Here is a 12,857-nt window from a genome sequence, read left to right as displayed (position 1 = left end):
TGAATATTTTCTGATTTTAAACCCCATACCTCACTAACGCAAATAATTAACAGGTGACACTCCTCTATTAATTTAATTAATTGAAGTTTCCTTGCAGAAAAGGATCTTAAATTCCATTGTATTATTAATGGCAAGAATTTTCATTGCTGGTAACACCACATTGTTGTTTTAAATTAGGGGGTGTCCCCGAAAGCTTGTAAGCCTTGAATTAGTTTTAAAATTTGTACAGAAATTTCGTTACATTTTAATATTATTTTCCTAATATATAATAAATCATCGCTCACTGAAATTGTTGTAGTTAGTTCTGCTATTAGATGTAGCAGATTTACTAGAGATTCTTTCTGAGAAGGACTCTCTGCTGTTGTCCGGCATCCAATCGAATCTGATTTTCTATCCTGTTCCTTAGAGGAACACGTCGTGCTCACAGGTTCACTTGAATTAGCCACTGCCGATGATGTTGACGCAATTTGTGGATCCTTGTGTTTATTTTTGTCCTTTATCAAAACAGGTTTAATTGTTTTCCTCAATTGTGAAGCAGAATGCAGTCTAAAATTTTCCCCGTGTTGTTTTTTAAAACTTTCATAAGACCGGTCAGATTCTGGTGGTACTTTCTTCCAACAGAGGTTACTCAGATATGTGTCATTTCTACTATTTTCCCAATCTGTAACAGAATTAAATCTGTTTGTAGTAGAACTTTCTGATGTGCAAGGGCTTTCCTTGTTTATTGATTCCTTTCTTATCTCCAGCAATTTAGGAAAGTCTTTAGCAGAGGTCGCATATGTTCGCCGTTCATTTCGTGGATCAATTCCCAAAAGTACTTGTTTCTTTGCATCTTGATAGGAGAAGTTGTTATAAGCAATCAGCCTTTGTATTTCTCTCTCTTGCTCCCATCTTACACAAGGCTTATCTGTAGATAAGTGGTTTCCCTTGCAATTAATACATTTAGGACTGGCATTGCAGATTCCATGTTCCGCTTGACCGCATCTATAACACACGGGAGAGAATTTACACTGTGTTTGTGAGTGTGAGAAACGGAAACATTTCTTACATAAAATCACAGATCTGACTTTTGGCTTCACTTCAAATATTTGGCTCCACAACTTCACTTCTTTTGGTAACTGTTGAGATTGGAATGTTACACTAATCAGTTTAGTAGGTTCTTGCCTTACTTCCCCCTCTTCATTGAAAAAAGTTTTCTTCATCCTTATTACATCTATTATTGAAACTTCAGCTCTAATGTCTTCGATTATCTCGTCTACTGGGATGTCGGTAGGTACACCATATATTAATCCTTCTCTCACTAATAGACCTTTAGGGATTCTGGCTTCTAAATGGTATTTTTCCTTGATGAATTCATTTTTAGCAAATTTATTTGCATCATATGCTGTGCGAAATATCAATTTTGCCTGCTTCAAACCACTTTAACGAATTCAAAACATCAACCTTCTCCTTACATAAATTATAACCTAATTTTACCGTATTGAAGCTGTGTGATCCAGGTAATGTACTGTCCACCAACACGATATATGGGCCTTGATGTCCCTCATAATATAAAGACATATCATATGCCTCATTTCTATATTTAGCAACACCAACCTTTGTACTTGCACTTACTTTCGGATTTTTTGGGTTTTTCTCCACTTCAGGTTCCGAGCATTCTTCATTAGATCGACCTCTTTTGAAAGAAGTCTTAATTCGAGGGTGTAGAATAGGGTACCCGACCCGAAGTGTTATCACTAACTTCCATTTCCGCTAACTGTTCAGGTACAATCACATTCATATCACTCTGGATTGCTTGCATTACATTTTCTTCATTAACCTTCACAACCTGAGCCATCTTGGGAAATCACAAGCGTTTTTATTTCGCTTTTCTCTTTCACATATCAAATGTAAAATGTATAGAGAGATTTAATCTTGTAACTCTAGAACTATTATTCTCAAATCAAACTTCAATTAATTAGATCTCAAACTAGAAAAACAAACACTTCAACACGCTATTCACACAGAATCCAAACGATACCACCATGAAAACTCACTTCCATTCCCCCAAGTCCTCTCAATTTATTGAAGTACGTCATGTTACACACAGGAGATGCACAACGCAGAATTTTTCGCTGAAATATCTATACGTCATAAAATAATGAGAAAAATGCTTACAAGCATCCAAAAATATACATTTTTACTGCGTGCAAGCTGTCACATAGGGACATTTTTCTCTCGCTACTAATATCAACCATTCAGGCACGTACCCAGGAGGAGGGCTAAGGGGGCTGAAGCCCCACCCGAAATCAAAGAAATACATATTTTATAAAGTGCATAGTGGTAATTAATTTTACTTCTTTATCAGGATTAAACATCTTGAATAGTAATTTGTACCATGCTAAGAAATTTATCTTCAGGGTTGTAGACCCCCTTTTTTTCACCTTTAGATGTCAGCTACTGATAACGAATGAGCCCCCTCCCGAAATAAAATCCTTGCTACGGGCCTGCAACCACACATTAATAACAGTACCGAAACAGAGATCACTAACTCCCTAGCATGCTTAAACCCGAAGATTCATGGCTGCAGCAACACAGGCCTTCCAACTGTCCCTATCCTGAGCAAGATCTATATACTTTTTCCCATCCCTACCGATTTCCTTTAGGTACATATCAACATTATCCCTCCATCTTCGTCTTGGTCTTCCTACTGGTCTCTTACCATCAGGCTTCCCAACAAGAATCCTGTAAACTGTTCTTTCCACTCCCATTCGTGCCGCATAGCCTGCCCACCTAAGTCTTCTTGATTTAATCATTCTAATAATATCTGGACATGAATACAAATTATTATTACTATACCGAGAACACTTTAAAAAATATCCAGGCATGAACTCCACAAGACAGTTATTTATCACCACAAAGGCCAAATTTATGGTCATTTTGGCTCTAAATTTAACCTTAAACTCCAACCCCCCCCTTGTCCCCTGAAAAAAAAATCAGAATAAACAGCTACCGTCAGTCCTACGAGATATGTCAAGCCTAGATCGAAATTTGTAAAATCGAGACGTAACCTGAAACCTTTCGTCTCATTCTAAGAATTTGAAAATTAGAATACAAGGATGTGCTATATGATTGTCACTAATTGATAATATGTATCTTGCTTATAAACTCTAATCTCAATTTAGTTTATTTTCCCAAACGAATATTCCATGAATTAGCGAATATGAAACAAACTTCTGAGGTTGATAGCTGGAATTTCTAAAATGCATTTACTTGGTTTTAACTATTAAGTTATGCACCAGTTACATTTTTTTTACATTTCATATTTTCTATTCTGATATAACGTGGAAATTTTAATAAAGAAAATGCAGCAGCAAATCAGGTTTTGATTTTTAATCCAAACTGGTATTTTTTGTTGCCAATGTTGCTAAATACTTAAGTGTTGTTAGAAAGAAACGTCATTGCACACTGCACATCTGAAGTTAAAAGACATCATGAATCAGGCACGCAGCCATGGGGAGAGCTAAGGAGGCTAAAACCTACCCAGAAATCCTACTAATGTCTAACTTAAATGTTACTTGTACTGTTAATAACAGAAATAAAGTTATAACCACAGTAAAAGCTGCATTACATCGAAAAACATTTAGTGTGTAATAGAGGGACCAGGTTATTTTTTTATATTCTACCACTTAATCCAAAGATCCACAGCTTCCAAAACTTACAGTTTTCTTTGCGAGAGGTCACAGAATATAAACTTTATGAGTAAAATTTACCACTAACTGTTAAGGCCTTTTTTTGAACGATTGTGTAAAAGGTAATAAAGTGCAAAAACTATGATTTTCAGCACACTAACTGTACAAAATATAAGACAACTAATGGACAACAATTATGTTAGATCTTCACTGATACGGTGGATGGATCAAGTAGCAATCTCCATTTATGTAATAATAATAAATTTGGATTGAAATTGGTATATTTTTAATAACTTATAATAGTTATTATTGTAAAATAACAATAATTATTATTGTCGTTATTATTTATACTAATCAACCTCTGGCGACGCCCGTGCTAATAAGGGATGAGCCCCTCTCTCGAAATAAAATTCTAAAATTCTGTCATGAATCACATTTATTTTTTATTAACAAGGAGAGACAGAAAATTTATTTTGTGCTGTAATAGAGAGCAGTCACATCACAAGGAAGATAATTTTCCTCCAAAGGTTGTTTTACAACAGGGGCGGCGCCAGGGAGCGCGAGGGGGTGCTTGCGCACCCCTTAATTTTCTTCCGTACCCCCTTCAGCACCCCCTACGTTAAACTGAAAATACTAACCCTAATATCATATTATGTCATGTCGTCATATCGAGCGTCGAATGTTAGAGATTATACTGAAGTAAGACCGTTATTATTGTATGCATCAGGATGCATACAATAATCTGAAAGAGATGCCGATATAGGCTACATACTTTCCTGTACTGGCGGCAGCCTTTCTAAAGATCAGCGGTCCTTTTGCATTGTTGATAAACTGTTTACTTTCCGTCTATTTGTTCTTCCTCACACTGGAGCAAAAATTTCAGCTGCTTTCAAGGTATCACCAAGTCAAGGTTCACCAAGTCACTGACCAAGTCGTGCTCGCGAAATTATTAACGCGAGTTGTAACGTGAAGTGTAGTTTTGTTGTTAATACTTTCTGTGTATTTGTTCCACGTAACATGTCTAGTAAACGTACCATTTCAGGCTTTTTCAAAACCCGTTCGAAAGAGGCCCAATATTCACGAAGAAATTTTACAGTTCGTTCTTGGGGATAGTGCGGCAGAAGGGATTATAACTAAGACGAAGTTGCTGTGCACTTCGCGTTTTGTCCTGAAGTGGTAGACGGAATGTATACAATGTACTATGTACGTATTTGGTACCTCCATTGGTTACATTGAAAAGGTTCAAAAATTGTGTTTTTAAAGACAAGGATAATTTATTTTATTATTTCACTACATAGTTCAATAAGGCTGCAACGTGTATCTGAAAGGTTGCATGCGTGTTTCATGGTTTTCCTTATTTTCAACATTGCACCCCTAAATTTCTTTCCGCACCCCCTCAGCACCCCTTGATGATTAATCCTGGCGCCGCCGCTGTTTTACAATGAAGAGAATGTAGGTATTTGTTTATGTGCATCTATTAAATAGAATGTATTTTTCTCGTTTTTCACTTGTTTTATGAAAAAAAAAAATTCGAGATTCGGAACCGGATAGAAGTTTTTGTAGGGGACGGAGAGGAAACGAGACTCAAGCTTAAATATGAAGACGATACGGAGAACAATGCCGACATTTCGTGCATTAAATAAAGAAATAGACCATATACTCACAGAATAAAGAAGTGTGAAATCCAAAGGGAACAATCCACATACGGAAAATTCAATTTTGTGATGAAGCAATTGCATCGAAAAGAGTTGAATCTGGAAGGAAGAAACAATCAATTACATCTCAAACAGATGCGTGGAATGTCATTCTCACACAATAATATCAAAAATAATATAATAAATATTATTATTACATATTTTATTAGAAACACCAAATAAGAATATTTGGCAATAATAATAATCCTTTGCGCAACAGCCCTGAAGGGCCTTGGCTTACCTACCGACTGCCGGTCTCCCTCCCACGCGTGGAGATCTGCAACCAGTATTGAAATAGTCGGGGGTCAGCCCGACGTATCCCCAGCCGTTATAGTAGGTTTCCGGGACCGGATTACGCTTACTCATTCGAAGCTCCCCAATTTCCTCACGATGGTGGATTGCCACCGGCCCTATACGTAGGCCGAATAAATTCCGACCAGAGCCGGATTCGAACCTACGCCGTCCCGCAGCGAACGATCTCAAGACGAGTGAACGCCTTAACCCGCTAAACGCACATCATTTATTTGTGACATTTTACCGGTCTGAAAAAAGTTAATTAGTTAACATAGTTGTTATTCATTTGTGCACTATAGTCGAAATTTTATAATAATAATAACCCGTGGCTCTACAGCCCGTAAGGGTCTTGGCCCATCTCCCTCCCAACTGCCTTTTTTTTTTTTTTTTTTTTTTTTTTTTTTTGAGGCACAGTTTAGAGGTGTGGAGATCTTCAACCAGTAATTCAACCACACCTCCAACCTGACTTGGGGTGAGCACGTCGAATCCTCAGCCGTTATAGGAGATTTCTCAGACCGGGTTACGCTACTCACTCGTAGCTCCCCAATTTCCTCACGATGGTGGGTTGCCACCGGTTCTACCGAACCCCAGGCGACTTTTATCTAGTTTGAGCATAATATGTCTTTCCTACAGCGCACTACGTGCAATGACGTCAAGGATCCAAGTAAATTTCATTGCCTTTGCAACACTTTTACGAAGTTTTTCGTGCAAAACTTTGGAAGTCTCGTTTCTGCCTTAAACTGGACGCAGAGAAACGCGAGAACTTGCAGGGGTCATTTTTCCAGGGTGTAGTTTTTAAAATTGTAATGATAATTTTCTATGAAATATCCCTGCTGCTCACGTGCAAGATAAATGAAAGGGTTCAGCTGCGTGTGTGTTCTCAGGCAATGCGAAAAATATTGCTTATAAAATTGGTTGCTGACCAGACACTCAAAAATATTTTTTAAACTTATATTTATCGTTATTTACCGCAACCTATGTAGTGCAAAATAGGAATTTTCACATTCTTCACTTTATTTATAAAGCCTATTTAACTTTCTTCTCCATAAAGCAATTTCAGTTTGTGTTCCATTTCTGTTGCGCAAATTATGATCAAATATCTTTGTGCAGATAAGAGAAAATACACTGAGAAGATTACATTAGTTTCACAGTACATATCTATACTTAGTTTATGTATAATTATTACAAGGAAATAATGTGTATAACCATGGGCGTATTGAACGGGTCCGACCTCCCCCCTTTTTGGTTCACTAAAATTACCAGTTTCCTTGTTCTATCCGCTTGTTCATAAAAAATTCCTTCGGACTTATTTCATTCTCTTAAATTGGAGACGTATAGGACGGGATATGGATGTGAAGGAAATTTCGTAATTCCACACACCAGATAGGACTGCAGACTAATATCTGCAATTTCCTGATAGTTTCGGAATTTCTGCGATAAGAAACTACATTGAGACTGTCAAATCAGTTATTTTTTCCCCCTCGAATCATATTAAAGAAATTTGGTTCTTAAAAACGTAGTGACACAAGATGAACAGAAAAGTATCAATACTAATAAGTAGTGTGACTACATACACACAACTTTGTCGGGCCCAGCACCCCTTCCCCTCCCCCCTGATCCCCAACAAGCTTCCGACCAGCAGCGTCTTGGATTTCCACTTACGAAATAAAGCAACCCTAATCATACCAAAAGTTGATCCATCCCTCCGTCCCCGTGAACTATATATACGCCCATGTGTATAACAATATCCCATACTGAAATGCTACGATATAATTATTTTGAATTTTGTACTGCGAAAAAAGCCGCCTCATCTCGTTACCCCGAACGCATTAATTGGTTGGTTCCCAACTTCACCACTAAGGATCCTATCGAGACGAGACATGGCAGCCTTGGTCTCGTTCTCGTTGAGAGTTGTAAATGTCTGTCTCGTGTTTATTTGTAAATGTCTCATTGACAGTCTCGTCTCAATTTATAAACATCCGTCTCGGTTTGGGAGGGCAATTCTCGTTCTCGTCTCAAGTCTAGAAAAATATAAAATTAACAACGTATGCAAAGGCTTATCATTATAAATCCAAAAGAAAACCTTTCTTATTTACTTTTTTTTTTTTTTTTTTTTTGAGAGAGAGAGAGACTCTCCTCGTTTCGACGGTACAGCCCTCGAAAACTAAATATTATCCTGCTTATATATGCAAACCAAACCGCAGATTCAGAATTACCAGGAATGAACTGGCGTTGTAATTATTATACACAAAATTCATGATTTATCTGAGGAAGTCGCATGTTCCAGGTTTGACTCGACCTGGGCATGACTGTTTCCTTGTGAGTGACATTTCATTGAACTGGAAATTGTTACATGGGAGAATGTTTGCTCGAGACTTTGGGGACAGCTAGGAGGATGCTTCTATTGTTAATGTTGTTCACGAGACGAGGCATGTTCCGTCTCGTCTCATAAAAGGAGATGGGACAAGTGAATGTTTTCGAAATGAGATGGGACAGAAGAAAAAGTTCATCTCTTATCGTGGCAGGTTGGGTGATACTTAGATTGTGCAGTTGGTGGTAGAGTGTGTGTGTGTGTGGGGGGGGTGTACTCCTGCACCCTGACTTCGAATACAGCTTGTAGTTATTCATCTTCATTGTAGCGATTAGCCAAAAGTGGGAAGAAATGTGATGTTAGAGATGATACATAATAAATTAACCATGCGTTCTCATCGTTGCGGTTAAACAAAGAGAACGGAAAAGCGAAATAAAAGTAGGCTAAATACAAAAATTTGCAATATATATTAACTGAAGAAAACTGTCATTTACTGCAGGAAATTTAAAAACTCACCGTACCTATTTATACATTATCGCCTCTTATATTGCAGAAATTGGCGTGTAAACCAGTGTGTTCTAAAAGTATTATCTTAAAATTTGTGAAGAAAATATTATGACGAAAATAAATGTAATTCCAGAAAAGGCATTCCTATAACATTAAATTCTTGCCTGTCAGAACTAACCTATGTATTCGCAATGAACAAGGCTGTTTACGTGTTCAGCCATTGACTGTTACAAGGTTTGCTTTGTCACCCTAATGGGAAAACCCTCTACCGAGTGGCTGAATTATAGTAAATACTACTATACTGCTAGGGCATAATTCATCTCCAAGAAATGGAGCACAGATTTTTGCACTGGAAGTTGTAAGATACTTGTTTTACACGGTAACAAGTGAATTTTCTGTCGCTTCCGCGGCTCATGCTAAGTTGACGGGACGAGCAGAAGCCCCGCCTGCACGCATTTCTAAGTGATGACGTCAAATCCGTGACGTAGGAGGTGAATTTCAGCCGTGTTTGAAGGCGTGTTTCTCGAGAACCGAAACAAATATCGCCGAGATATTTTGCACATCTCATGTTTGTGTCCTTATCTGTAAAATGAATGGATTTAAAACGTTTTTCATGTCAAAGTGGAAATATCCATTCCACGCTGGCCGCTCGGGACATGGCCCTCAGTCTGATAGGTGACGTCACTCACTCGACCGTTGCAACTTGCTCCGCACCTGCAGAGAGATTAATCCGATAGACAAGACCGTGGCAAAATGAATGATAATAAACACCGTAAACTTGCACGTTTCCGTAATTAATATACACATTTGTAATTCCAAACCCCTACAAAAAAAATCCCGCGTACGTTAGTGTGTGTGTGTATGTGCGTGCGTACGGACCTGCATCAAGAAATGTCTTCAATTTCTTAAACGTATGTTCAGTGGCGGATTAAGCTTCCTCGCCGCCCCTAGGCACAAACTTAATGTGCGCCCTTCTCAAAAGAAAAGTAGTAACTAATTTGCACTGACCCAGTACGTAAGTTCCGTCTGAATATGTGATTGAAAATGGTTCCCCAAGGTCCGAACAGATTTCTGCCTTGTTAAGAGTGCCAACTCGCAGTTTTTGTCTTCTTCAGAATTTTCATGTGATGCTAGAATATTTGAAATGTTTTTCCAGTCTGAAATGCCGTGAGTTGCGATGTTTGTCTTGCCCTTGAACAACCTGCATGATGCACAATAAACGGCACCAGTGCTGCACGAATATACCAAATAATTCCGCAAAATTGATTCTCCATTTACAAGTTTACGAAAAAAACACTATTATTTAAAAATCTTGTCTTACCTGCTATGAGTCTTTGCGATTTAGAAAAATCGTTTTCAGCATTCTGATTAATTCCACGTCTTAGAAGAATGTCAATTGTAGACTCATTCAGACACCACTCGGCAGGATCGTCACTGACGAAATTTGCACTCTCACTGTCACAATCAGGAACTCCTACGAACTGAGGGGACACTATCTCAGGTGCACTTTCTTCCTCCACTAAACCCACAATATTTTCGACATTTTGCGTTTCACAGAGTTCACTCGATGTAGCCGCTTCCACTTCAATTTTTGGACTGCTTTCGGAAATCACTTGTTCCTTTCGCCTAAAAAAAGTGTCCACTGTACCAAGCTTTTTCTGTACGGTTGCTTCTCTTTCACGCTTTTCGTTTGCAAGTTTACGAAAAGCCGCCCCACTTAACTTTGTTCGCTTCATGCTACCTGCTGCATAAAAAAAAACACCAAATCGCAAACGCACTAGTTGCGGTCCACACGAAAGCTGCACTCACTCACTCACAGCAGTGTTTATGTGTTTATTTTTTTTTTAAGACTGGCATTGTTACAGATGCGAGTTTCAAACAATCAGTCTTCTTTCCTGCCTGGCCATTAACAAACGCTTAGTGGAAGATCGAGGGATATGTATTTACAAAAACAAATCAACAAAGGCTTGCATTGTCATTGTAAGCGATAAAAGCCACAGCACGGGTTAAAAACAAATTGATTGGCGCCTGAAGGAGGCAGAGCAACGAAACATTACTTGATAACACATAAATCCGATTCATCAAGGTTTCTTTCGTATGAAGCGTAAGTGTTGCAAACCGTTGATTTGAAACATTGGTTTCATAGGTCTAAATTGTCACTGTGTACGTAAGACACTTTTTATTATTCTTGATATTCTGGAAAAAAGATTTGCCGCCCCCAAGAGTTGCCGCCCCTAGGCACGTGCCTAGTGGGCCTAGTTGGTAATCCGCCACTGCGTATGTTTGACTTGAAACATAACAAACCTTACCTCTTCTTTTGTCTCTGCATCTAGAGAAATGTCAGCTAGTTGACATAGGAGTGCTCCAGTACGTTTGGCCTGTAACAGATAAAAATCAATTGTATTAGGAGTGCGATAAAAGTTACGTCATAGGCTATGAATAAAGTGCTGAGTCCCAATAATGATATTTTCACTTTGAATTCAAGACACCTGAATGCTTACTTCCTTGATTATTGGATGAAAAATATCTTTGGTTTGGTCATACTGACAGGTGTCTTTTGTGGTGCATCTGACCTCTTTGTTAAAGGCATATTGCTCCTGGTAGGTGCAAGTAAAAAAACGTTTTCTATTTAAATTCAAAATACATTTTTAGCTCCACAAAATTACCGCGGCATTTTTATGGTATGTCTGTATGTTAACCATCTCCATAAGGCAGAATAGCCATAAGAGATGAAGTTAATTTAGAGTGTGTGCAAAATTATCCTAAAAAATGCACAGGCAATGAAATTAACTTGGTCTACGTAGGATTGTGGGAGGGAGACTAGCAGTCGGGAGATAGGCCGAGGCCCTTCCAGGGCTGTAGAGCCACGGATTATTATTATTATTATTATTGTGGATAAGGTTTAGCATACTGCGGAGGCAAACGTGGCAAAAAATGGGGGGCAAATGCCCTCGCCCCCAATATCGCCGCCACTGTTGTCTACATATACAATAATAAGCTTCGTATAGAACAGTAAGCTGCACATAAAATAAAACATACACGTAAAGGAATATATATTAAATAATCAATATTAAGTGAACAATAAAACAAAAAAAAATAAATACAAACACAATCCACGGAAGGACGAGCTGAGACCGTCAGTATACCTTACCTCTTTAACAACTGTAGACGAAATTGCTGCTGCTGTGAATAATTCAGTTGCCACGAAAGAAACCCACGTGATTATGTTCAACATATCAATAACTATTCTCTTGTTTTGTGGACCAAGGAACCCAAAAATAGCAAAATAGAGACTTGACAGATTTCCAGCAACGTAGGTCGTTATTAGGCACAACATATTAAAACCATAAAATGAGCTTACTCGCGTAATGATGTCACATAAGTTTCCATGAATATTTCTCAAATTAGACAAACTGATATGCTGAGAACTTTCACCTGTATGTTGCTGTTGTGATATTGTGTTCGAGTAAACAGTGATAGGATCAGTTAGTGATTCTATTTGCTTATTTAGATTATAAAAGAACTCTTTCAGTAAACAACAAACGCTGCAGAACTGACAAGAAATACTGAAGTAAGTCAGATACATCCAAATACAAAATTGGGGTACAAATGTATTGTGTATAAATGTCTCCAAGCAACCAAAAACAACAGCTCCTGTAAAAATGAGAAGCCTTGTACACATCTGAATAACATTCCGTTTAAGAAGCGTACGGTGAAATGTCGTTGGTAAAGCAAGATCCATGTTCACTGCTGAAACTCGACCAACAAGTTTCAAGAGAAGCTTGGCTTTGAGGTTGACAACGCACAATGACAACATCGACACAAAGAACACAAATGCCATAGAACAAGCAAAGACAAATTTCATTGTATTCTGTACATTTCTCATTGCCAATACACGAGAGAATTCGTACAGTAATAGGTACAAAATAAACGAAAATAAGGCAAGTAAGTGAACGACGAAATGTAAGAAACTTAGCCATGACCATTGAAGACAGTATATGCCACGTGTGTTTTTTACTGAAAGCGGCATTGTACTCATGAGCTTCGATAGACAATACATGGGAACAAGAGACAGTTGAGCATCAGAAAGATACCCTCTGGTGTCCATATTAGCATCTAATACACGACAACGAAATGGCATTGCGAAGTTCATAAATATTGTACTGCAATATCAGTATTGACTCAGTCTTAATTTGAAACGGTCCTGGGTGTGTTCTATGTGTACTTCAACAAAAGATTGCAAAAATAATGAAACTGTTTCAGACTCAAATTGATGGTAAATCGACTAAGTTATTACACATAATTTACTTGTTGTTTGTCGTAGGGGTGTACAGTATGTAACATTCTTATTCGTACACCCGGATTTTCAAAGAAAATGCT

The 12,857-nt window shown here is 38.1% G+C and overlaps 1 protein-coding gene across 1 annotated transcript in view; it reads right to left on the bottom strand.

Annotated features, from left to right (window-relative positions):
- LOC146001361 (putative gustatory receptor 28b) overlaps positions 1–11,712 on the bottom strand; it is a 28,281-nt gene extending 16,569 nt beyond the window's left edge. Inside the window, exons 1-3 of the mRNA XM_083138676.1 lie at positions 11,629–11,712; positions 10,787–10,855; positions 5,336–5,425 (exon numbers count right to left, since the gene is read on the bottom strand). Of these exons, the coding sequence (XP_082994802.1) occupies positions 5,336–5,425; positions 10,787–10,855; positions 11,629–11,712 (243 nt within the window). The remainder of the gene's footprint in view (positions 1–5,335; positions 5,426–10,786; positions 10,856–11,628) is intronic.
- Between the last annotated feature and the right edge of the window lie 1,145 nt (positions 11,713–12,857).

Source organism: Lepisma saccharinum, chromosome 17 (assembly GCF_977018435.1).
Source record: "Lepisma saccharinum chromosome 17, izLepSacc3.1, whole genome shotgun sequence".
Taxonomy (NCBI): domain Eukaryota; kingdom Metazoa; phylum Arthropoda; class Insecta; order Zygentoma; family Lepismatidae; genus Lepisma; species Lepisma saccharinum.
The sequence above is the reverse complement of the archived record's forward strand: the minus strand, read 5'-3'. Positions and strand labels throughout refer to the sequence as shown.